Raw genomic sequence first — 27582 nt, forward strand, 5'->3', positions numbered from 1 at the left:
CCCGGCACGCGGCTGTAACCCCGCCCACCTTGGCTCCGCCCCGCGCATCGCCCATCAGTCCTTTTCTATCGCAGGGTCTAGACCCATTAGCAATAACAGAGGAACCTTATAAGAGGGGACGGCGGGCGGGCGTATGGAGGAAAGGGGACTATGGACTAGGAGTAAGGTGGTCACTACGGTGAGTAACCTGGTAATACTCCTACGTCCCGTCCCCTTTCCTCCATAATTATGGGAGATTCCCAAGCACTCCTTACAGGAACTATGGGTGGATGGAAATACCCCTTACTGAAACAGGTTCTTCAGCACAGCCTGGCTGAACTGAGCGTCAGCTCTAGAGCTCATATCGAGGCAGTAATGCTTACAGAAAGCAGATGGGGAGGACCAAGTAGCCGCTTTAGCGATGGACTCCCAGGGAACATACTTCAGAAAAGCAACCGCGGCTGCCTTGCCTCGCACCTGATGTGCATGGATACCTTTAGGAGGTTTCAGCTTTTGGACGGTGAAAGATTCCGTGATACAGGCGGCAATCCATCTGGAAATGGATGCCTTAGACGCCGGCCTACCCTGGGGTTTACCGAAGGTCACAAACAGTTGGGAAGAGCTCCGAAGCTCGGAAGTCCTGTCCAGGTAGAACTTAAGAGCTCTTCGGACATCCACGCAGTGTAGAACCCTTTCCGCCTCCGAGGCAGGGTTTGGAAAAAAGACCGGAAGGGAAATCGACTGATTCAGATGGAATTTGGTCACTACCTTTGGTAGGAAAGCTGGATTCGTCCGAAGGACTACCTTGTCCTTGTGAAAGACCAAGAAAGGGTGCTCCACCGACAATGCCTGGAGCTCACTCACTCTCCTCGCTGACGTAACGGCTACCAGAAAGGGCACTTTCCAGGACACGTACTTGAGGTCAACCGTAGCCATTGGCTCAAAGGGTTTATGGCACAGCGCCATCAGGACTACATTTAGGTCCCAAGGCAGGTGCAGACTACGAACCGGAGGGTAGATGCGTGCCAAGCCAGCAAAATGTCTCTTCACCACCGGGTTAGTTAAAGAATAAGAACACCGGTCTGTAGAGAGATAAGAGGAAATCGCCGAGAGATAGGTCCTGCAAGACAGGATATGAACCCCTGACTCTGCTAGGGAGGATACGAAGGACAGCACTGTGTCAATCGTCGCCACCCTCGGGTTCAATTCTTTCTCCAAACAACAATGACAGAACCTGAGCCATTTACTCTTGTATTGGGATCTGGTTGAGGGTTTCCTGGCTACCTGGATAATGCGCATGTTATCCGCAGACAAACCCAAATGCTCTAGAGCCTTGAACTCAGGCACCATGCCGCCAAGTTGAGCGAGTGTGGGGAGGGGTGCCACATCTGCTGTTCCCCTTGGTGAAGAAGATCGGGAGTTACTGGTAACCTGATCGGCGGACACACCAACAGGTGTTGAAGTTCTGGGAACCAAAACCTGGCCGCCCACCACAGAGCTATCAGTAAAAGAGAACAGTTGACAGAGCTCTTCAACTTCCAAATTGCTTGATGAACTAGAGGAAGAGGCGGGAAGGCGTAAGCTCTCATGTTGTGCCATGGAATCTCGAGTGCGTCCCCCAGAGAGCAGGCTCCCAGCCCCCCTCTGGAGGTGTACTGAGGAAGCTTCTTGTTTACCGCCGTGGCGAAGAGGTCCACCTCCGGTGTGCCCCAACGCGAGAAAATACATGAGAGCAGCTCCGAATTTAAACTCCCACTCGTAGCTGACCATTGTCCGCCGGCTGAGGGCATCCGCGGTGACATTCACCCGGCCCGGGATGTGCACTGCAAGCAGCCAGACCCCATGAAGCACGGCCCACTCCCAAATCTGGATGGATAGATCCACGAGAGGGGGATACTTTGTTCCCCCTTGCTTGTTTATGTAATACATTGACACCGCATTGTCCGTTCTTATGCGGACCACCTTGTTGACAATGAGAGTTATGAACGCCTTGAGCGCCATAAAAATCGCCAGAAGCTCCAAATGATTTATGTGCAGGAGCTTGTCCTGAGGTGACCAGAGGTCCGAGACCTGAAGAAGATCTAACGTCACACCCCACCCGCAAAGGGAGGAGTCTGTTGTGATCGTCACCCTGGGGCTTGGGTCCTGGAATCCCGCGCCCACTGACAGGTTGCTGAGAGATGACCACCAGTCCAGGTCCACTCTCATGGAATCCGGAATCATTATCCGCTTGGAATCCGGGTCCACAGCCTGACACCAGGAACCCTGAAGAGCCATCTGGGTCCGTCTCATTTTGAGACAAGCAAGAGCAAGAGCCAGTACACACGAGGCCATGAGGCCCAGAAGCCTCTGGAACCACCAGGCCAACATGCTCTCCGACTGCGTAAACATCTGACACGTGGCCAACAGATCCGCCATTCTGTCCCCGGTCAGGTACACTCATCAGTCTATCGTGTTCCAACGAAAACCCAGGAAAGTCAGGTCCTGTGAGACCGTCATGGAGGATTTCCACCAGTTCACTGACAGCCCAAGATGGAATAGGAGCTGAAGGAGAGACTGGAGGTTGCCCGCTGCTGCCAACGGACAAGGGCTGCGTAGGAGCCAGTCGTCCAAATACGGATACACATGGATACCCTGAAGACAAAGATAGGCCGCAATCACCGACATGTTAAATGACTCTAATCAAGCAGTCCCACTAAGTCAGTGCCTTGTCTGGGATTGCTCAAGGGAAGCCCTTATTTATATATTTTTATGTCCAGTTCGTGTACTCTGGATGACAACCCTTATATAACACCCCTCTCTTAGAATCCCCCTGTCCCCACTGAGCCAAGAAGTAAGTTTGTTTTGCAAATTTAAAAGGTTTATTTGAGAATTAAACTATACATATATATCGCACTTTTATAATAAATTAATAATTGATATCACACTTAGACATATGACAGTGAGTGATCAACAATGGATGATGTGATACTAGCACACTGGGAAATTACTTAGGAGTAGTATAGAGGATAAGGTAGCTGAGAATGCTTTATATGGTACACGGAAATGCAAGGTGGAAAAGAAGCAACACAGGAATAAACTTGATATGATTTCAGCAAAACATAATATAATCACTTTTCCCCTTTTGGCAATTCACCCCCCCCCCTCTATGCAATGTAAGGAGGTGGAAGTGACACACACAGTCTTCAGGAATACAATCACAGTACAACCCCAATTCAGTTCCCCCCTAGCAAGCTTAGATCAACAGGGATGATTTTAAACACAGGCAAAGTACTTTAAAGGTGGTATGCAAAGAAGGGAAAAATATACTAAAAATTATTTTAATTCCGTGTAGAGGTTCAGGGTGAGTGATAGCTACTTTAAATTAGTTCGGGATCACTTTAGCAATGATCACTGAATGATTGTCAGGTTGCAAACGAATTTCAGCAAAGGAAAGCAAGGACAAATATTTTTACACGTGGCTGAAATGAAGCAAAATGTCAAATCGCGGCAATATAGTCATGTGCGTCGAACACAGTTACGGAGGAAGTATAATGAGTAGCTGGTTGGAAAGCTTAGAATCTCAGCTTCAAAATAAAAGTTAAATCTCGCTTTTATCACAAACGGTTCAAGAGATACAGACGATTTTGTGGAGGTAGATTTTCAGAAATGAAATTTTAAAGTTTCAGAATGACAGATGACAGTTTTGCAGCTTTAAAGTCCCAGAAGGACACACAATGCTATGGTGTAGTTCTAGATAGGTTAAAATAGTTTGAATTAGATTATTTTAAACAAAGAGATTGTTTTTTTACAGTTCTGGCCTGGTACTCACACTATATTTTGGAAGGAATGGGCCTTGTCACAGATCTGGTAAGGTTGACTGCGGTTCTCTCGCCACGGATGGTCTTTAGTACCGGTTCTCTGGTTACAGCGGTCTGGGTCAGCTCTGCTCTGCTGGTCTGGCACTCGGCGCTTCACAAAGGTCTGGTCTCTGGTTCCGGGTACAGCTCTGCTTTATGGGTGTTTCTGGCACAGGGTTCTAGGCCAGAATCAAACAGCTCAGCCCATCTGTTTTACTCTGATGTGCCCCTTGGAAGTCTGGGGTAAATCAGTTTGCAAAAGATTTTGAGGCCTGCTGACAAATTCTGAAGTCTGAATTCAAAGTTCTGGTCTCTGTCTGGATTTGAAGTCTAAGTGCGGATCTGGTGTCTTCTGGCAAAACGCTCCGCAAGAAATCAGCTTGAAGTGGGAAGTGAATGTCCTTACCTGTCCTGCACAGTCTCCTTTTATGTGTGGGAGGGTCGGCTCATCTTCTATTTTCTATGCCCAACCCTCTCAACTTATCATTGGCCAGTTCCTCCTCTCTCCCTTGATTGGGGGAACTGGGTTGTGAGTCAGAGTGATGAGGTAGGTTTATGGTCAGAGGATCCTCCCCTTGTCAAATTGCACACAAATCTATTTCTGATCCAAATACATATTTATCTATGTACCATTTTTCTAATATTATATGTCCAGTTAACATATTTTCTGTAGCTCCAAACCATCCGATCCCTGTCTTTGTAAGATGTCGTGTCCACTTATGACAGAATTCTCCCCTTTTCATCCAGATAACGACCTCTAAACCTTTCCAGATTTTACACAAATGTGCACCAGGGAAATGGGTTTCAGATGATAAAGTGACAGATTTTTAACATGCATGCATTTGGAGTAACAACCTTTTTCCGCTACTATCCCCAAGAACATACCCCAGAGTCCTAACACCTCTTAAAATGTGCACAGAAAAATCACAAGAATGATGATGTTATTTATATAATTTTTACAAGTCCGCACTATGAATTATCCATCTTTTTAAAATTATGCTCTGGCCCCAAAGGGGTGTGGTTTTCCAAAGCACATGGTGGAATTTCTGGTTTATCCACTTCCCCCAAGCTCAGCTTGCTCACATGCAGTGCCCCTCCCCGTTTCCTTCCAATTGGAAGCCATTTACGACGCCCCTAATTTAACATTTGCCTGGGCCAAGGACAGTGCTTTGTTTAGTTCCCTGCAGTCCCCAGGTGCTCCTCCCCTGATTCAATCAGGGAGGTGTCATCTCCTTTTGGTGGGGGCAGCAGAATGCAGCCAGGCCTGGGAAGAGTGGCTGAGCAAGTTTCACTCCTGTCGGGGGTAGTTGCCGGACAGAATTCACTCTCTTCAAGCCAGGCTTCAGCTAAATGTCACTTTAGTTCCCAGTTTTATACATTCAAACCAAACTTGCAATTTTTACACATGCAGCTAGAACGCTGATTCTAAGTTCAAAACTATGGCATTTAACAGTTGCAAACTATGTGCCACTCAACAGTAGGTCACTCACTTATTTTAAACATTTAGATTTTAGTGTCTTTCAGTCCAATTTCACTTCAGCTGCTGACATTCACAGCTCAGCCAGTTTTGTTATAAACATTGTTTTAAGCTCTTTCTCTTTCCAGATTTTGTATGCACACAAGTCTACCTTCTGCAAAATGTCTGCTGGTGTTCATTGAGATTTTTGAATATCTTGCAATGTTTAAAATAGGCATTTTTAGCTTGCATTTCAGAGAAACGAAGGTGATTTCAAAGCGCTTTTTTTTTTAGCCACCGGTACTGCTGTTTTTCCTTTGGCACACATTTCACTCATGGCACTCCTGGCCTATCACGCTCGCACTGGTGGGTGGCAGGTCAGGCGACCATTTTGGTGTGCGCAAAACTGCGCGGTTCTCCTGGTTCTGGGATAGAATGATGGGCGGCGACAGCTCATCCCCACATCTACCCAGTCTATTGATTTAGTTTTGTTCTGGGATAGAATGATGGGCGGCGACAGCTCATCCCCACATCTACCCAGTCTAATAATTCAACATGGGTCAAAAACCCTTGACAGACATCATCTTTGTGAAGACACGCGGCGCCGAACTGAGGCCAAAAGGAAGCACCCGAAACTGGAAGTGCTCCCCTCCCAAAGAGAAACGGAGGTATCTCCTGTGTGGATTCCAAATCAGGATATGCATGTACGCATCCTGAAGATCCACCACGCTGAGCCAATCGACCGTCTGCAAAGAGGAGCGAATCTGGCCGGGCGTGATCATCTTGAATTTCTCTTGGGGTAGGAAAAGATTGAACTGGGAAAGGTCTAGGATGGTGCGCAGGCAGCCTGGTTGGGTTTGGGCACTGTAAACAGCCGGGAGTAGAAGCCCTCCCCTTGCTCCCCAAGGGGAACGGGTTCCACAGCTCTGGGGTGCAGAAGTTTCTGAACCTCGGCCTTGAGGGAGGGTGAGCCCGACAGCTGAAAAGGAGGGTTGGGGTAGGGGGTAAAGGTAAGCGGAAGCCCGCTCGAGCGACTGACAAGACCCATCTGTCTTCTGTGATGGTCTGCCATGCCTCCCAATGAGACGCAATGCGTCCTCCCACCGGGGTCTCGTGCGAGCGCGGAAAACACTCATTTGGCAGGTTTATCGGTGGCAGTGCCACCTGATGAGGAGGCTGAAGAGCGGGAAAAATACCGCGTACGCTGTTGTCTACGGCGGTTATTCCCTGCAGGAGTATCCACTCTGCGAGATTTGCAGTCGAGAAAGCCCTAAAACCAGAGGAAGGTCATCCTTGCGACAACGGCCTTTGAGCCTTGAAAGGAGCTTTAACCAGAACAGACAATGATTTGGCAGTCTGAGTGCTGTCTTTGGTTTTGATGAGCTCTACATCAGTAGAAGAGTGAAAAAGCTCCTTACCATCAAATGGAAGGTCCAGAACCTTGTCTTGCACCTCCTTCGAAAACTTAGTGGCATGCAGCCACGCTTGCCGCGAGGTATCAACCCCAAGCATCAGACCCCGAGCCGAGGTGTCTACGTGATGAGCTGCAGCCTCCAGGAGATCCTGGGCCAAGACCCTGGCATCGGAAAGGCCTCCTCTGAAATCCTCCAACTTCTCGACCGTAATGTGCTCCTCAAACTCCGACAGACCTCTCCACATCCGCATGTTAGCTCACGCCAGAATCAATTCTGCATTGGCCTGCCTGAGCTGCAAGGCCAAATTGGCAAAGATTTTCCTCCCTAGGGAGTCCAGGAGCTTGTCCTCCTTTCCCAAGACCTGAGTAGCCGCCGCGGAGGAGGATGCTGCAGGTCTGGATTGCAACGTAGCCGCAGCCACCACTGTGGAGGGGGGAGGCGGACAAGACGACAAGGCCACTTCTTCTGAAGAATGTAGCCTGTAAATCTTTTTATTGACAAAAAGTCGCGAGTGTGGCTTTTCCCAAACTCTACGGACCTCGGCCAGAACGTCCTTCTGCAAGAACAGGCCGGTACACTCCAAAGGAGACAAGGTGAACACCCCAGAAAGCACGCCCTCCTGTGGAGCAGGTGCCTCGGGCACTGGAACATCTAAGAAACTCATCATGTCCAGCACCCGGTCATGGAAAGCTCTGATAGAGCGGGGAAGGTCCTCGTTGTCCTGATCGCCTTGAGGGTCATCTGACAGGTCAGGATCCGGCTGAGCCGTGTCAGGCACTGCCTTGTCCACTGGGGACAATGGTGGCACAGGGGGAGGCAACACGGGCAAGGGTGGCGTCGGCGGAACCACTGTCGGAACGGGTGGAGCCGGAGGCGCGGGTGGACATATCTCCTTGAAAAGCCCTTTGAAATATTCCCTCATGGCATAAGCGCTAGAAATTTACCGAAAAAAGCGTCCTCAGGAGATTCTTTCGGAACCTGAGGAGGCCTCTCATGAGGTGGACAAATCCAGGGACGTAACGGAGAAGGGTGCCACACCGGCCCCTCCACCGACGAATCCACATAAATCAAGGGAGCCGCCCCCGCGGGCAACGAAACATTGTGCGGAAGAGGCATCCGGGCGTTCTAATCATAAACCGGCCGGTAAGGCTGCGCACAAGGGACCTTAGGTTCACCCGAAGGACCGAACCCTACACCAGGGGCCGATGGCATAGTTGTAGGGGTAGTACCTAAAATGGCCGCCGTGGTCGTGGCGGGAACGGCCGCCATTTTGTCCTCATCTGAGGGGAACTGTGGCACGTGAGGAAGTGAGGCAGGGGTCCCCGTCGATGGGTCAGGGGTCTTAATTTTATCCTTAACGTAAGAAACCTCGGCAGCGCCGGTACTATGAGGCCTGGAATGTTTCTGCGACATACCAACCGCCAACTGAGCCTTCGAAGGAAGGGCCTCGGCACTGCTGGTAAAAGAAGAAACTTTCTTCTTTGCCCCCTCAACAGATCTGGTGTCACCACAAGAGCGGGAACGGTGCACTGTCACCAACAGGTCCTTGCCCGGACCCTCCGAACTGTTGGTATCCTTAGCCTCTGTACGAGGGACCTCGGACATAGGCCCGGTAGCAGCCTTATCGGCACGGGCCTCGAACATCCGTTCGGTAACCTCAAGCCCAGCCAAGACCTCGGGGCGCACCCCAGTTTTGTTTTTCAGGGAAGCCGAAAGAACGGCCTCAGAGCAAGCTCCGGTCTACAAACAGCCCCCACAGGAGGGGCCTCGGAGCGTACTCCGGTGTTCACAGGCCCCTTACAGAGACCCTCGGAGAAAACTCTGGTAGAATTATTAGGCCCGACTGGCACCTCAGGGCGAACCCCGGTAACAGAGCGATCAACGCCCCTCCCGGCTCGAGAGGAACCCAGAAAGGTATCCCCCGGCCGGGGGGCTCTGAAAAGTAAAGAACTTACCAGGTGTTTAGTTCGTCTGAACACCTCCTCCCACCGCTCCAACCAACGTTGAAGTGCCCGGACCGAAAGGGAATCACAGTAAAAACAGGAGTCCCAACGGTGTTCCGGACCCAAACACTCTAAACAAAGAGGATGGAGATCCGCCCTCGCGAAGCGACGGTGACACGATGAACAGTCTGGAAAATCTAGTTTAAAAGACATAGACAGACTAGTAAACGAACGCTAGCGAGAGCCAGAGAGGGAAAAAGGGAAGAAAATCTTCCGAGGATGCAAGTGCGTCCAGCCCCGATCGTGCGGAGAAAAGGACTGATGGGCGATGTGCGGCGCGGAGCCAAGGTGGGCTCCGCGCACGAAAGAGAGGAGGGACACATTTTTGAAAAAAATGTGGATGCTTTTTACAAAGTGCTCCGGTCCCATCCCACACGATGGAGAGATGTCCCATAAGTATGGAGGAAAGGGGACGGGACGTAGGAGTATGAGGACAACACTCAGTGGTCTAAAGATAGTACACAGAATATACTACACATGTACACTTTTATTCAAGTGCGGAAGGGTGGGAGACAATCAGTGTTTACGGTGCAAAAGATATGAGGGCACCTTCTTCCACAGACTATGGGGAGGACCCCTGATATGCAGGTTTTGGCAATCAGTCTTGGATGAACTGGAAAGAGTGGCGAGTAAAGAGATATAGGGTCATCCAGAAGAGATATTACTTTCACCCGCTATGAGAGATCGTTTCAATCGACGGCACAGATTCTAGCAACGTTGAATATTGCAATGCTATGGGGAATCTCAGAGACACCTAGAATAAGAAAATGGACCGAGGATATGGATATCAGCATCTTAATGGAAGAACATGTTTACAACTGCAGGGGTAGTCCTCAAACGTTTCTCAAAATCTGGGGAAATTGGTGAGAGGTAGGATAAGGAAGGGGAGATCATTGATAGCAAAGGGGGATGGAAGGACTAATAGAAGAGAAAACTTTTGTCTGTATGTATAGGGATTATGCAGGAACTCAGATATGTACCAAGTAATGTTTAATTGTTTTTTTCCTTTGTCTTGATCTTGGAAAATAAACATTGAGTGGTCTGTGATTCTGTCGATCAACATGCAGAGAATGCTGAACAACAGCTATTAAGATGGGAGGAGAGACTCATATCTAAAATTAGTGCCATTTGGTGGGGCTCAATGAAGAACATGAATGGGAGATCTCAGTGGAATTTTGCATATTGAATATGAATTTTGTTCAATGGCAATATAGAGGTTAATGATGACATTTTGCATGGACAAGAATAATACTGCAAGTTTACCACAGTTTTTTGGCATTTATAATGAGCTATTTTAGTCAGGTAACGCACATTCAATGTATACTTATGTAAAGGAAAAACAGAGGTAAATGATGTCCATTACGATGGACAAGAAGAAACTCTTACTACAGAATTATTGGTTCTGGCACTTAAAATGAATAACTATGCTAGTCAGGATAAGCAATAACTTCTTTTGTTTTTGTATTATTCTTTGGTATAAAAAGCTGTATGAAAGGAGAAGCACTCTCAAGAATTGTATTTGCCCAATGGATAGGGCATCGATTTTTGAGCATAAATCAATTGATCACATTTTTTTTCCAATACATCTTTTACTTTCAATCTTCTGACATTTAGACACATGAACCGCATGTGAAAATCTTATCCCTTGATCAAACACCCTAAGTTCAAGTGCCCTGGCGGCAGTAAATCACAATATACGCCCCTAAAGCTGACAGCAGTCACCATGCCAGGGGCAATCAATTCCGCCTCCGGTGCATGCACTTCTCTGAAGATATGTATGAAACACCAAAGTTCACTTAAAAGAGTCACCCCAGACTCACTCGTAAGTTACTTCCCAATGTTGTTCCAACTGTTTCATCGCACACAGTCAGGTGAGTAGTAACCAAGAATGAATATTGTAGGCTTGTATATACACACAGTACAGGGTCTGTGGTAGTGACCCTGTAGTTATGGTTATGTTGCTCAACCAATAGGAAGGGCAGTTTTTGGGTGGCTTATATGTTTGGCGCTGTTTGATGAATCCTTATGCAAAACAACTATACAGCCAACTCTGAATTATTTTGCAAAAATGTGTGCGTTTCTGTCAAGGGGGGAGCAAAGTTATAGAGGGGTTTCCAAAGCATTTGAAATCCAGACAGATATGAAGGGAAACATGTTTTGCTTGCGGCTACAGCCCAAACCGCTGGACAGATCTGCACCAAACTTGCGTGAGGAGAAGGGGGCTGGTCCCAAAAGCGTGTTTTTGCAAATTTGGTGTTAATTCATTCAGTAGACTTTAAAAATGCCCATAATGTAGGGCCCAAAAAATAGTTATATCTCTTTTCCAGTCTGTTGACTCACTTCATGGTTCGGTGTCCGTGGATGCATCTAGACCAATCGGAGACCCGCATAAAAATGTGATGTGCGTCAAAACATTTTGAAATGCCATGTTGGATTCGCGAACTGGGCCCCTAGTCCGCAAACCTCATGGTAAAAAAATATTAAAAAACACATTACACTTGTCAAACAAATGAAATAATTTCTGGGGATGCGAGGGGTGATTGGGATTGGATATGTCCAGAAAAAGGCAAAAATCGGGTGCTTGTTCTTCCTGTGTGTCCCCAAACATCTCAGATGTTTGGGGACATTGCTGTTATGTTCGCAAACTTGACAAATGTTCGAGGGCATCCATGCATATGTGTGCATTACAGGGTCGGTGAAGAGCAGTCATTAGATGGCTTTGAACTTTGACGCCGTTTAACGGAATTCCACAAACACTTGCAATACAAATAAAGACCCAATGTTCAATGTTGTAAAGTTTCATCAAGAGGCGGCAAAATTTGAGGGGGGTCCAAACAGTTTTAGATGCCTTATAACTTTGGTGCCATTTGAGGAATCTGCACATTGATTGTGTATGTACATTTTGAAGGTATATTGTTAATAAGGGCTACATTGCAGGGGGTCTCATTTTATAAATTGGGATAGGCTTGAATGGGAAAATAAATTCTGCTTGTGGTTACAGACCCAAGTGCTGGACGGGTTTGCATCAAACATGCGCAGGGAGCATCAGAAAGGTATGAAAGCATGCTTCTGCAAATCTGTCCTGCGTTTTATTTTTTCCAAAGTGTCAAAATGCATGTACAAAAAGTAGTGATATAACTTTGGTGCCTCAGTAATGGAACTGGCCCTCGGCAAGGACAAATCTCTGCTATGATTTGCTTATTGGGGCCTGCCGCATGGCCAAAAACCAGGCCCCATGGATTGTCGACACTAGCCATAGCTACAAGCCATGAGCACTGGCCATTGATCACATTATGGGGGTATAGTGGACACTGGACCAGGATGCAGGCTAGGTGCAGTGGATAACTAGGGAGGTTTGGTGGGGCTGGGGTCATGGTCGAGCCTCATGCCCCAGACAAATCAACCATGACTTGCATTACCAGCATGTGCTGCAGAAAACGACATCAGTATGCACTGCAAAAAATGTGTTTGTTAAAGGAGGTTTATAGTCCCTTTATATATGTTAAAAGAGGAATTATTAATAACGTATATACCGTGCTGTAACATCATGAAACATTTTCACTTATAAAACCATTGAAATTCCATGAAAAAGCTTTCTTAAAGAGGCAAAGGGATGTTGGTTAAAGGGACATTATGGTTAAGTTGCGCTAATAAAAACCTATGAAATTCATTGAAAGAAAGAAAGGGACGTTAAGGTTGCAAGGCAAAAATCGAAAAACCAAAGAAATTCGCCTGTTATGGTTAGCTATGCAACCGTAAATTGCGCCACTGCCATGCAGTGCTAAGACTAACACCCAGGACAACAAATATGACATCAAAAATATCATCATTGATGACATCTGTGAAGATTCACAGGATCTAGTCACTTCTTCCCAGAGGGGACCCCTTCCCTATGAGGCTAGGTAGATGAGGCTGCTACCCAATAGTCCATCTAGGGGTGGTAAAAAGCAGGAGGACCTCACGGTGAGAGGGATAAGGAATACCGTTCCGTGAAAGACCTACCTAAACCCTTGTTCCCAGAAGCCATAGGCCCATCGACTCCTTCTCCCTCCCAACCCGAAACTACTACTGTATGTTAATGAGAAGTCTATACTATTTCATCTGCAAGACCAGATAGGACTAAGACAAAAAAGAACCAAAGAAACATACAGAACGACAGAATGAATTATTCAAGAACTGGGACAAGGTGGCCACTAGGAGGCATGAAGGCAACCTCAAAGGCTTGTATAAAAAATATTTATGGTACGATGGGGCTGGCCCAGCATTACAAAGTAAAGACAGAGGAAGGACTAGGGGCGTTTGGGAGCAGGAAGAGCAGCAAGGGAAGCAGGCGTCTGTTCTGCAAGGCCTGTGAAATTCAAACCTGTGCTGCCCCAAGTTTCGAGAGACAGTTGGTCTCTAAAGAAGAGGCTGAAAGGAATTATGCGAGTCCGATGGAACCCGATTTGCTGCAGAAGCAGGAAGAATACAGCGGTGGTGTGGCGCCTACGAGGTGGAGCATGTGGTCCATAAAGCACGCAGAGACCGCTGCAGCAACAGTTCAGTGGAGCCACATAGACCAGAGAGGAGGAAAGCAAGAAGACGTGCTGAATGTGTGCAGAAGCAGCAGTCACCTGAGACCCCGGCAAGAACCGGTAGCACTCCCCAGTGAAAATACAGGTAACAGGAGTTTGCGGGAAAGCCAGGTGGGGTCCAGGGAGCCCAAAGAGTCAAGTATTCCTTGGGAGTGATCTCCCTTCGTCCCAGTGGTGCCAGTGGTGACACGAAAAACCATAAATCTCAAGAGTGCCTCGGGATGGAACTCCATCGTCACAGTGGGAACCACAGCATATGTGAAAGATACCAAAGGAACCAAGAACTGTCAAAGTAATCTTTCCAATCGTCAAGATATAAAAGATCCTGACAAAGCTCTATCAATAAGAAGAAAAGTTGAAAAAGTCCTAACTCTGTTGTTCACAAGCCCCTGGGAGGAATTAAAGAGACTTCTAAAGACTTGTCTAAACAACTATCAAGGAACAGTCTCCAAAGACCTTCCAGATAGACCAGGAGAAGGGAGTAATTCTCCTGGTCTAAGCACAATTGGTAAATCAGACCCTATTGCAAGAGACTGTTAAGTCAACCCAAGACGGGATTGTTCCATCAGGAGAAGGGCCATTCTCCTGGTGGCTTGGATTACAAGTACATTGAAATTGAAACCTTTTCTTCTTGGTTTATTTATTAGTGGTAGGGATAGAGTAGTTGGTTTAGACAGAGGACAGTATTTTTGTTTCCTTTAACTTGCATCCTGACAAGCACCCGAGTTATTCTTTCTTGAGGTAGGGAAACCTCCTCTAGAAATAGGGAGAGGCAGGTTCTTTTCTTTATTTGAATAAAAGTCTATAGCCAAAATGATACCATCTTGTCAGCCTCCATACTCCATCACGCCACACATCACGTATGACATCAATTCTGATGGAAAGGTCCTAGACGGTTTTCTGTTTAGAATTTTGCTAGCACCATATCAAGGGTGATTGGGAGACCTCTCATGAACTATTCCATGTATTGCAAAATGTACTTATTTAAATAGAAACATTCTAGTGAGGTTTTGTGGTTAATACAGCAATCTAATAATGCATAAACCCAGGCAATGGCTGCAGCATGGACCACAGAAGTAGAGCATTTTTAATCTGGTATGTTTGGCCAGTAGAATCATAAATCCAAGCCTTAGATACTTGACTAAAGTTAAACTTGGAATTAACAGCTAACAATACAAGAATTAGGAGGAAAGGGAAATGATGACATGTCTTGCCAGGGAGACATTGGTGGATAAGGAACAAGTTACTTACCTGTAACTGTTGTTCTCCAGCATGGGTCTGGCATGGATTCACATGCTCATGAATATTCCCCGTCGTCAGGCTGGGAATCCTAGGTAAAGAAAAAATCAGTATCAGTTTTGTTTCTGATCTGTCTTTCGTAGTAGTAACCAATCACTGATATCTGCGTCATACTGACCACAGCCAATGACTGCCCTCTACCTAAGCCCCGCCTCTGGCAGCCATCTTCAGATTTGGTAGCACGTGAAGTGGCAGTATGACCAAGTGAAGAGCCGCAGAGGGGTAGGCGGGAGGGTTCGCATGTGAATCTTTGCCATACCTATGCTGGAGAACAACAGTTACAGGTAAGTAACTTGTTCCTTCTCCAGCATGGGGTCTGGCATGGATTCACATGCTTATGAATAAAGAATACATAGCAGTACACACATGCACAACCACGGGAGGTGGCAAAGGCTCAACATTAAGCATTACATCAAACTCAACATTAAGCAATTCTTACCTCCTCACCAGGCTCACCTTAGGCCAACAGATTGCGCAGCACTGCTTGGCCGACCCTGGACTCCTCCCTGGAATCCCGATCGACGCAGTAGAATTTCGTGAAGGTGTGCGTCGACCTCCACGTAGCAGCCCTGCAGATGTCCAGCAAGGGCACACCAGATAGGAACGCCGTGGTAGCTGCGATCGCTCTGGTGGAATGGGCTGCCAACCGATGACAGTACATGATACAGCCGGAGAGCCATCTGGAAATGGAGGCCTTTGAGAGAGCCTTCCCCTGATTGACAGGTCCAAAGTTCACAAAAAGTTGTGACGTCTTCCGAAAACACTTTGTGCGGTCCACGTAAAACTTCAGCGCTCTAGCCACATCCAGCGAGTGCAAAGTCCTTTCGGCCGGCGACGAATGCGACGGGAAGAAAACAGGCAACACAAAGGGTTCGTTGAGGTGGAAGTCCGACGGCACCTTGGGCATGAAGGAGGGGTGCGTCCTGAGCACTACCCTCGTGTCGTGAAAAGTCAAGTACGGGGGCTTGCAGGAAAGGGCCTGGATCTCTCCCACTCTTCGTGTGGAGGTGATGGCCACAAGAAACGCTGTTTTCCACGACAAGAACTTCAACGGAGCCGAGTGCAGAGGCTCGAACGGAGGTCCCATGAGCTTGGTCAGCACCACGTTGAGCTCCCACGCCGGGGCCGGAGCCTTCACCGGCGGGAACGATCTGAACAGTCCCTTCATGAATTCTTTCACCAGACGATGAGACCACAAAGACGTCCGCCCCGTGGTTCTGGTGTATCGGGGGATCGCAGCAAGATGAATCTTGATGGACGCGTGCCTTGGCCAGCGTCAGAAGGTACGGCAGTACCTGGGGAGCTGTAATCCGTAGAGGGTTAATCTTCTGTGCGTGGCACCAGACAGAGAACCTCTTCCATTTGTGTCCATAACATTTAAGAGTTGAGGACGCCCTGGCCTTTGCAAAAACCTCTCTGCAGTCGGCCGGTATGTCGTATCCTCCAAACTCTAACGCTGCAGGAGCCAGGCCTGCAAGTTCAGCGACTTCGGGTCGTGATGGAGGATGGCGCCTCCTTCCCTGGAGAGAAGATCCGCGTCCACTGGCAGCTTGATTGATGGGGACGCTGACAAGTCCAGAAGGTCCGGGAACCATATCTGCCTCGGCCACGCAGGTGCGACGAGGATCATCCTGCACCGTGACCTCTTGAGCTGGTTGATGAGCCGGATCAGCAATGGCAATGGAGGGAACGCGTATAGAAACAGGCTCTCCCAGGGGAACGAGAAAGCATCGCCCATGCTCCTCAGCCTGGGAAACCTGCTGGCGAACCTCCGGCACTTGGAGTTCGTCGCCGTCGCGAACAGATCGATCTGGGGTGTGCCCCACCGTCGGAAGAGGCGGTCCACTAGATCCTGTCGTAGTTCCCACTCGTGGCACGAGCGTAGCTCTCTGCTGAGCGAGTCGGCGATGGTGTTTTTTTATCCCTGCCAGATGAAACGGCACCAGAAACATCCCTTGGGCGACGGCCCAATGCCACAGATCCTGCGCCTCCTTGGACAGGGCTGGGGATCTGGTACCGCCCTGCTTCCTGATGTAGAACATGGTGGTGGTGTTGTCGGTGAAGATCCTCACCACCTTGCCCTTGAGGGACGGAAGAAAGGACCTGAGGGCCCAAAACACTGCACGGAGCTCCAGGACGTTGATATGGAGGGACTTCTCCGTCGGAAGCCAAAGGCCTCTCGCGTGCAGATTTTCGGTGTGCGCTCCCCACCCTTCCAGGGAGGAATCCGTGGTCACTGTCTCCTGGTGGCCGGGGGTCTGGAAGTCCATGCCCGCCGTCAGATGCGCGCGGGTGCCCCACCACCGGATCGCTCGTCGGAAACTCTCGTCGAGTGTGATCCTCTCCTCGAAGCTGCCCGTCGTCTGGATCCAGCGCGCGTCCAGGAACTCCTGCAACGGGCGCATCCAGAGCCTGCACAGGCGGATGAGATAAATGCAAGAAGACATCATTCCGAGGAGGGACTTGATGGACCTCACCCTGGCCGCGTCCGCAACCAGCATCCGCTGCACCTTGCCCAAGATGGCCCTCGTCCTTTCCTCCGACTGAGAGGCCAGAAGCGACACTGTGTCGAGCTTCGCTCCCAGAAACAGTGCGTCTTGCGCGGGCACCAGGTGGGACTTGCCGTAGTTTATGGAGAATCCCAGGTCCGTGAGCAGTTGGACGGTCCTTGCCGTGTGCTCCACGGCGAGCTCCTTCGTCTTTGCTCGGATGAGCCAGTCGTCCAGGTAGGGGTAGACATGGATCCCCTCTCGGCGCAGCTGCGCCGCCACCGGTGCGAGGCACTTGGTGAACACCCTGGGTGCCGACCTCAATCCGAAGGGAAGGGCTCTGAACTGGTAGTGACGCCCTTGGACCACGAACCTGAGAAACTTTCGGTGTCCCTTTAGGATGGGAATATGGAAGTAGGCATCCTCCAAATCCAACGACGACAGGAAATCGCCCTCCTCCAGTTGACCCAGGACGTGTTGGAGGGTGACCATCCGGAACTTCTGTGCCTTGATGAATTTGTTCAGTCGTCGTAGGTCCAGGATGGGACGCCATCCTCCCGTCTTCTTCTTCACGAGGAAGTATCTTGAGTAAACTCCGGAGCCCCGAAGCCTCTTTGGGACGAGCTCGATGGCGCCCTTCTTGAGCATCGCCTTTACCTCCAAGAGAAGTTTAGGGACGTGATGTTCTTTCCTGGCCACAGGGGGGACGTGCGGGCACCTCTTTAGAAACTCGAGCGCGCGACCCTGAGCTAGGGCGTCCAGCACCCAACGGTCGGTGGAGATGGACTCCCACACGCTGACGAAGCTCGCCAGCCGGCCTCCCACCGGGGTGCTTCGGTGGGGGCCCGACCCCGCGGCCGGTTCAGTCCTGCTTCGACGAGGCTTTGCCGCCTTGTCCTCCTTGGCGACGACGGCGGGGTCCGCCTGACTTGCCTCGTCCCCTGTAAGCTTCCTGTGACGACGAACGGGCCGCTTGACGGTAGGTGGAAAATCCGCCGCTGGAACCTTTGGAGGCACCCTGTTTGCCTCCGCCGCTCCGAAAGGGCGGCCGCCGTTGCTGGAGAACCCCAAGAGCCCGGGCCGTCTCTGTGTCCGCCTTGATGGCTTGAAGGGAATCGTCCACTGTTTTCCCAAACAGGTTGTTTCCGTCGAAAGGCATGTCCAAGACTCTGGTCTGCACGTCCTGACGGAAGTCAGTAGCCTTGAGCCATCCACGCCGCCTAAGGCACACGCCGTTGCCCAACTGGCGAAATCCAGTGTCAGCGATGTCCGTCGCAATCGTAATGGCGTGGTCCGACGCCACGTCTCCTTGCTGCAAGATCTCTAGGGCTTCCGCCCTCTTGTCGTCTGGTAGGAAGTCCAGCAGGGGGGCTAGTTTGTACCACAACTCCCTGTCGTAGCGGGCTACGATAGCCAAGGCGTTGGCCGCCTTAATCGTCGTCGCTGCCGACGAGATGACTCTGCGTCCCATCGTGTCTAATTTGACGTAGAGGCCGCGCCCCCCCCGCTTTCTTCCTGGCCGCCGCGGAGACGACCGAGTCCGGGGTCGGCTGTGCCCGAAGGCTCTGCTGAGCGAGTCCGGGGACCGCGACAAGGGGGCCGCACCCGGGACCCGCTACTTCTTCTCGTACCGATCCCTTCTAGCCGGCGTCGTGGATGGGTTTTTGAGGAGGGCGAGGCCCTCATCCCAAATGTCGTCTAGTAGAGGTACAGCGAGGACCGTCTTCCTCTTGGTCTTGCGCCGTTGATAAAGGAAACCTTCCTTCTTCTTCTCTTCCGGGCAGAGCTGGAAAAGCTTGGATGCCCTGGCGAATATGGAGTGAAACGATCCAATCTCGTCGGGCGGGGAAGCCCGGGTGGGAGGTGACGACGGGAGATGCTCGTCGTAAACCTCGTCGTCTGTACCCGTCGCGGCCGTGTCAGTCCCCGTATCATCCCCACGTGTCATGGACGGGGAGGAGGGCAGAACAGGGCGCGATGGCTGAAAAGGAGGTGGAGGATGAATCCTTCTTCTCTTAGGGGGAGGGCTCCCAGAAGGGCCTGGCTCCGGGTCCCCCGTCGGGAGCGGTTCCTCCGTTGGTGGTAACAGCAGTCTCGTCCTTATCTCCGAGCATAAGGACTGTATAGCCAACAAAATGGCCGCCGAGTTGCGGCACTGGTTGAGGGAGATCCGACGGGCGATCAGGAGCCCCGTCGGCATCCTCGACGCCCTCGTCGTCATCCACGTCGGGGTCCCTCCCGACAGGATGGCCTTCTTCCACGCCAGAGCCGTGGCCTAAGACTTCGATCAGCTCCTCCTCAGAGGTTGAGGCCGAGTCCACGACGACCTCCTGCCCCCCCTTTTTCTTCTCCGTCGAAGGTTTCACGGGGGTCCTGTCGATGGGCATGAAAGAGGACTCTCTCCACGAAGGCAGGGTGATTCTGGGCCCCGGGGTCGCCATCACTGGTGTAGCCTCCACAGGCTGAGCCAGGGCCGCCGTGACTGTCTCGATAGAGGCCTTGGCCTGATGGATCAAGGCTTTCACCACCTTAGGTGCGCTCACCGCCTTCTCCTTGGGGGGAGGGTCACCACCTCGCTCCCCCTCCGATGGGGCCTTAGGGCACGACTGGGGTCTCTCCAGGAGTTTCGCCGGGTGCTCAGCCTTCCTCTTACCCGAGCCAAAGCGTTGGCTCGTGGTTGATGGCGCCGGGGAGGATGCGCCCTGCCTGGCGCCCGTAGAGCCCGACCGTTCGGCGCTCCCGGTGCCAGCGGACTTGCGGTGCTTGGCCTTCTGTTGGACCCCCGTCGCCGGGGCACCCTCAAAGGTCTTAGAAGACCGCTCGGACTTCTTCTTCTTCTTTTCGCCTGACGGGCTCTTACCTTCCAGCCAGTTGGCGAGACGTTGATGGCGGTCCTTCATGGTCCGCTCCGACATATTGCCGCAAAACGCACAGTCCTTCTCCACGTGCGTCTTGTCCTCATGTAGGCAGTAAAGGCAAAGGGAGTGTTCGTCCTCCTTGAAGACATTCTGAAGCTGGCATCCAGGGCAGACCCTGAATAGCTTTCCGGGCGTCGAGCTTCCCTTCTCCTGGGCCATGTCCGAGATGGGCCTGAGAAACTTCTGGAGTCCTCCAAAAGCGTGGCTCGACGAAATCTTCACCCTTGAGGGGCGTAGACGAATCCGACACGGGTCCCCGTTGATCGGATGAAGAAACGGTGGAGCTTGAGGCTCTTTTGACCGAAAAAAGAGAAATTTTTCTGAGAAAAAACGTGAAAAATAGCACTAACGCTCGAGAGCAATAGCACGAGGATCCCAACACTTGAACGTGCGGTAAAAATCTGAAGATGGCTGCCAGAGGCGGGGCTTAGGTAGAGGGCAGTCATTGGCTGTGGTCAGTATGACGCAGAGATCAGTGATTGGTTACTACTACGAAAGACAGATCAGAAACGAAACTGATACTGATTTTTTCTTACCGAGGATTCCCAGCCTGACGACAGGGAATATTCATAAGCATGTGAATCCATGCTAGACCCCATGCTGGAGAAACAGTGCCTGCCTATAGCTAGAGCCAACTACAAAGTTCTGATTAAAACCAAGAAGAACTTTGAGCATAGCTTCTGGGACAATATGCTAGAGTCACTAACAATAGGCGATTCATCTCTATTTTGGAAACTTGTGTCTGGGAAAGATACGAATGGTGCTGAGAAGTTCATCTCTGGAGGATAGCTCATGCGGCAACGTGCTCGCCTTGTAAGCAAGACGACACAGAGCCACACAGGTTCGATCTCTGCATAAGCGCATAGAAACCTCTGGGTATTAAGCGTGTTATAAATAACCTATCATATCATTGTTGTATTACATCTGAAGCATGGTGGGATCATTTCTCAGGGTTGTACAAAGCACCTCCAGGCACACCAGAGGACCCTGTTCTTTTAGCAACACCAATAAGAGCGACCACCCATAGTGTCAGCGGTAGACCCCATTGTCTTCACAGAAACATAAATAATTATCGAGGCTCTCGATTCTGCAAAATCCTGCAAGGCCGCTGTGCCGGATTTTGTCCCTATACACTGCTCTGGGACAAGCCGCTAATATGGGCCCCAGTACTATTCCAACTCTTTAAAGCACTGGTTAGAACAGGAACTCATGGCGCCAGGCAGTCATCATCCAGATATATAAAAAGGGTTGCAAGGAGCACCCAGAAAATCATGGCGAAGGTGGTCCTGAAACACCTACAACAATTGGTAGATGCTAACGAGGTAATTAATCATACGTTGGGGCATGTAAATGGGATAGTAATAGGCAGTACAATGTAAACTTAGTAGTTTTACATATGTGGAACATCCTACCCAAACCTCTATGCCTGAAAGAGATCTACCTGACTTTCATGAAACAGCTAAAGATTTGGCTTTTCAACCAACTAAAAACTGTGCGCCAGAAACATGGGCTAATTCACGACAAGCATTTTCAAACCTCTTGCCACTACCATGTGCTGGAAACCCAGCGGACTCATGAAAGCTCTCCTGTGTGGCACTGGTCTGCACCTTTAATCTCAGTGAAATCTACCATCAAGAGCCAGGAAGTGACAAAACCCTCACATCCGCCCACCGCCAGTCCCTCAACTAACACCTTGCTACTAAAATCTGGCATCCTTACACCTAAACAGTCCTACAGACGACCTCCTAGGTCTAGTATACATAACAGATTCAGACCCTAGCCATCTTCTATCAAAAACCAGACTGTTCATTTTTGCACTCCACAATCCCCACGCTGCCCATATGGCTAACCTGCCCAGTCGGTGGTACTAACCACAAACAGATTTTCATAGATGTTTCGGTACAGGAAGGCTAAGTGATTTGTTCAGGCTCATGATAAAGCATTGGTGAAATGATGAACCATGGTTTAGAAAACAAGCCTCCCGTTTCAAAAGCCAGCAATGTAGCCACTTGACTTGCCTGGAATTATAATAACTACTTCATTTTTGGTCCCAATACTTTCAACCAAGACGCAATCCTAATGGAGAAGAGGATAAACAAGGTAGGATGTGTTCTCACCTGAGTCTTAATTGAGTTTGAGGAGACAGAATATTCTTGATTTTTAAGAGGATGCTCATGCTGCACCAGACATTGGCCACCTTGTCCTGAAATACATTTTGGACCAGATTAATTCTCAGTGTATTGTGAAACATATGCTTTCAGGCAAACATCAAATAATATGTGTCCACTCGCTAAATAATGCATGCAAGCAATTGATTCTAAATGCAAAATCACAACATATCCCAATGGAAAGAATAAATAGTTTACATGTAAATGAAAATTACATTTGGAACAGGCGGAACATTTATTAAATGTTTTAAATACTGGTAAACTATTTGGAGCATGTTGCTTCAGAAATTAATAGGTAATAACTTACCTTATCTCTCTATACCAAATTTTGGAAAATTGTGCATCTCAAAGAAAACGTGTTAGCAGAATGCTGCTAAGACAAGATGGCGTAGGTATGCTATTAAGAGGTACAAGAAACGCTACCATGAAATCTGGTACATACAATTAATTTTTTACAAAGAAAGACCTACAAAGTGGAGAAGCTGAATTGGCCAGTCCATCTCGACTTGCTTACATAAAAGGCAAATTGACTGTGGGATCCCTTGTCGAAATAAACAGTGATACCAATAGAACGTGAGGCCCACATGTTCATGTCAATTAGCATGTTCTTGAAATGTGCCTCAGCTGACAGAAGTTGGTCTTACAGGCATCTGTCCATGACACAAAAATGCGAAACGAAAATCCTATATCATTCACATGTTTTTTTTAGATGCGAAGACACATTATGCCACTGGGCTGTTACATAAGAGACACATTGCTTACATGTTTGAGTTTATTTCGATCTTGTTGCTGGCAATGACAGAGTTAAACAGTAATAAATCAAGCATTCTAAAGACATTAGCACTTGTGCAGGATCAATTTCAAAATTAAATTTGTAACCACAGCGATCATGCTCATGAAACTCATCCCTCCCACAGCTGCTTGTGTCACAGCTGCGTAGCCATAACATGGGAGGCTTGTAGCACTAACACGCAGCCCATCTTTCCCAGGCCCTTCCAGCAGTACATGACATACTCTTCAAAGGTGCTTAAGATTACAAGCGACTAGAGGGCTCGGTGGCAGCAGTAAACACACAAGCCACCTCCTTAAGGATTTTACAGCCATCAGCATATGCTCCCCTATCTGTAATTGGGAACCAGCTAAAAGAGCCCGTTATAGCCACCGTGATATACACTTACTGTCACTGCTTACGTTGACAATTTCTCAGTTTATCTGGATGAGTGTACAAATAAGCCACTGACCCCTTCAACTATGAAAGTGTTTATGCTAATATTAGACTTAAAATGCACACGTTTCCTCCGATTACAACATGTTGACATAACGCTTCAATCCAATTTTTCTAAATAAAGAAACGAGTGAAGGTGACTGCAAGGGCAGCAAATATCGCACTAAACATAACTGCCTACGGCGACGTGCTTTCTACTGTGGATATATTAGATGAGGAAAGAATTCTGAATGCATTACTCCAGCTCCAGTGTACAATGTCTTCGTGGAAGGTGCAGTTTCTGCAACCACATTCTCACTTCTAACGAGGAATTGAAGGACGGGCACAGTTATGACTGTTGATTACTCCCTACTGTGACAAATCACAGGATTTAGTCACTTCTCCTTAGGGGGGAACCTTTCCTTGCGAGCCCAGGGAGGTGAGCCCGTTACACAATATCCTCCCTAAGGGGAGAGGCATGCGGGACCTCCCAGGGGGCGGCACCCCGCTTCGGGACAAGGACTCCTAGTCGAAGAGAAACACACACCTCACCATTTAAAGCAACAACACAAAGAAGACCAGTAGAACAAACCATTCTCTGTTATTGTGGTATATAAACCTTGTTGCACAATGAAAAAAAGTACCTTTACACTACTGAGAAGAAGAGTAGTGCCTCAGGCAACAGAAAGAACGGACTATTAGGCCCCGCTGAGAAAGACCCAGCTATAGCTTATAAAAACAGGAGAAGTCCTCCTATCTGAAGGTGAAGCCTGGGAGTTTCAAGTCAGCTGTGTTACAAGAGCTGAGAGCCAGAGACATGCAGCGTGCCAGCCTGTGTGAAAGCTTGCGTGCCAAGGAGACGCAAGAGAAGCTGGAAGCAGGAGACCCTGGGGGAAGAGAACCCCAAAGAAGATATCAAACTTTGTGTTGTGGCGTGACCGAGAGTCAGTGGACTGTTCAGTCCAGCAACAACGCAGAGTCCACAGAGCCTCTCAACTTTGCAGCGGCGATACTGAGCAAGAGAAGAAGAAGCGAGGAAAACTAGTGTCAACCTGACGACCCGAAAAGAGTTTCCCATATTGCAGACAGGCCCAGTGACACTGATCCCAGAGGAAACGCCAGAGACCCGGGAGGGATAACGAGTGCATGCTCATACACGTCTAGTAAGAGTGAAGAAGAGAAACCAAGACAGAAATATTACTGGAGCTTCCTATCTGTGGCTTGCACTGTGAGCAGGCATTCTTTTGTATCTGTAGCCTGGATCTCCTGAAGGCCAGCATCTCAGAGATCCTCCCCAATTCCTGCTGCAGTTTTTCCGAATTGGGACCCCTAGGAATTCCGACAGCCCTGTCATGGAAGGCCTTGGCCAAGTGAGGAATGTCCACTGCCTCGGTGGAAGATGAATTGTTGTCAGGAGCATCATTAGAGACCCATGTCATAGCTGGTGGCTTCTGGGGTGGCTGGCTGCTAGGACACTAATGGAGCTGGCTGCTCGCATGGCACGGGTGTGATCGAAGGCTGTATGCGGCCAGAGCCAGGCTCTGGAGCATGAGGGAGGCTTGGCGTAGCAGAAGGCTTAGGCTTAGTCATGGTAGGCGTGATCAAAGTTGGAGGAAGGTTTGGAGATATAGGCGGCTGAGATATCATCGCACTAATAATACCTTTCACATACTCAGCTATGCTCTCTACTTCATGAGGTTTTGAAACCGGTCAATTAACTGTCTTCAGAAGTCTGAGGCTAGATGGCGGTTGTCAGGGTCCACATGGCGATTAAGAAGAAATCGAGGAAATTGAGCCCAAGTCTAGATGGGGCCAGTACAGTTGCCTGTGCCAAGCAGTCCATGGCATAGTAGTCCACGTAGATGGTGCAGATGTTAAAATTCTGTAACAAGTGCACCAGTCATTGGGCTGCCAGCACAAACGAGACACAAATGACCCTTGTGGTACTGTTGGTGGCAGAGGGACCAGAGATTCACAGTCTGTGGGAGTCGGTCTGGTTGCCAGCTCCCCCAGTGAAGAACTGCCTGGTAAATCCCGGCTCGACGACATGAGGATCGAGACCAGCTGCCAGCATCAATTTGGGAATAGTACGTATGCGTTTCCTTGACTTACTGGTTCACTACTTGGGCACCATTTAGTTTTGCTTGGCCATTTTGTGCGTACAGAGGCCTGTGGAGGCCTGTGAATTTAGGGACACAAGGGTCTTTGCCTACTAACGTTGTGCCCCTGCATGTAGGTCGCGAAGACCCTCGGGAGGTATCCCAGTAGTAGAGGCAAGGGAGTCTTGCACATAGGATTGGGAGAAACCAAAATACCCATTGCAAGGATATCGCCAGTTAACACCTGCTCCATCCAAACATAGTCTGGGAATATGTTCCACAGAAGCCTCATCCCTAGAGCCAATGTCAGCAGTAATGATCTCGGGAACACTCCCGTGGGCTGTGGAGGACCTGATAGACCCCGCCCGTGCATGGCGGACCAGATAAGGAGCCACCATACTGGGGTGGCTGAGACAAAGTTTTTACCTCAGTGGTGCACAAAGGGGGTTCCATTGTTACAGACTTGATGGTCGTGCAGAGTAAGAATACCTCCGTCCCCAAGTACCGCACAGACAACACCAGAAATACTGCCTGTGTGGTCTTTGAGGCCACAGGTGAAGAGGTTCGTAGGCCTGGATTCGGGAACAGCCGGCAAAGGACCCCTCGAACGCTGTAAGGCAATAGGTTATAGGATAAGCACAGAGCAGTTGGCAAGAGCAGAACCCCAGGGAAATGATCCGAAATGGCTTACCTAATGTGTTGGCAAAGATGCTCAATAACAGCAGAGAGGCGTTGGGAATTCCCCAAATGATGGAGGGCAGATGGTGGGTATGTAGACAGGCAAGCGCCCAGCGTGAGGCCAGAGACCAAGAATCCAGGACAAAAAACAAAATCCGTAGGGCAAACCAGGGACAGTCCAATGGTCAGGCAGCGAGAAAACCAACAGTTCCAAAACGAGGTAACAAGAAGCAAAGGCAATAGGAATCCGATTGGGTAAAGGTAGTCCGGTAACTGGTGATCCAAAGTCAATACTTGGGCAAGGCAAAGGCAATCCGTGATACAAAAAAACGTGGTCGAGCAAATCCGTAAAGTCAAAAGCGAAACGAGCGTCACGGAATCCAGGTGGAAAAAGCTGTGAAGCGACGCTCATTGTTTTCCGGAAGCTTTTAACCAATGAAGGCGTATCACGTGATGGGGATGGCAGAAGTCACGTGATACAGAGTTGTTGTGAGGACGTATCACGTGATGGGGATGACAGTAATCACGTTATACGAAAGTATTGCTGCAATGGAGAGTCACGTGACGCGTGACGCGCGGATCCTCCGAGGTCCATTCAGGGCACCATGGTGATGTGGAAGTCTCCAGTGTAACTGCCAGGAGCGGGAGGGAAGGTAAATGCCAGGTCTATGAGTAAGCCCCCGGGTATGATGACTGAACTGGCGCATGAACGTGCGTGCAATCGGGTGTGTATGTGAGCGAGTGGGACGGCAAGAGGCCGAGGGTGGGGGTGTGGCACTTGCAGAGGAGGTGTTAGGTGTAGGAGACGTGACAGAGTCCCCCCTCAACGGCAGGCAGGGCAATCCCTATGAAACCGGGCAACAAGGAGAGGGGCATGAACATCAGAGGAGGGAACCCAGGAGTGATCCTCAGGGCCATAACCCACCCAGTCAACGAGATACTGAAGGCGACCCCTGTGAAGACGAGAACCCATGATGGCATTGACCTCGAACTCATCAGGGGTGGACAGCGAAACGGGAGCAGGAGGTGTAGTGATACGGGTAGGAGCAAGACAGGGTTTGAGGAGGGAAGTATGAAAAACCGGGTGGAGCCGCCAGGCAGAAGGGACCCCAAGGCGAAAAGCAACAGGGTTCAGGACGCGAGTGATTCTGTAGGGACCAATAAAGCGAGGCAACAGTTTGCGACAACCGGGGATGCGTAAATGCCGGGTCGACAACCATACCCGATCACCCACGTGATAATCAGGGGCCGCTGTCCGCTTCCTATCAGCCTTTGATTTCATAACTGCCTGTGCCTCATGAAGATGGACAAGGGTTTGAGCATGGACATCGGCCAGATCGCGAACACAGGCGTCAGCAGCAGGAGTGGCAGAAGTGAGGTCAGGTAATGGGAGAGTGCGGGGATTTTGACCGTACATAGAATAAAAAGGAGAGAAACCCGTAGCAGAATGTCAGGCATTAT

At 49.6% G+C, this 27582-nt stretch overlaps 1 protein-coding gene across 2 annotated transcripts in view; it reads right to left on the reverse strand.

The window, feature by feature from the left end:
- The window catches only part of ALG6 (ALG6 alpha-1,3-glucosyltransferase), a 908528-nt gene that overhangs the window by 212328 nt on the left and 668618 nt on the right, over positions 1-27582 (reverse strand). For both annotated transcript variants that reach the window (XM_069642009.1, XM_069642008.1), the window contains exon 9: positions 22090-22175. In XM_069642009.1, the coding sequence (XP_069498110.1) occupies positions 22090-22175 (86 nt within the window). The remainder of the gene's footprint in view (positions 1-22089; positions 22176-27582) is intronic.

Source organism: Ambystoma mexicanum, chromosome 1q (genome assembly GCF_040938575.1).
Source record: "Ambystoma mexicanum isolate Mex_15411 chromosome 1q, UKY_AmexF1_1, whole genome shotgun sequence".
In the NCBI taxonomy this organism is placed as follows: Eukaryota; Metazoa; Chordata; class Amphibia; order Caudata; family Ambystomatidae; genus Ambystoma; species Ambystoma mexicanum.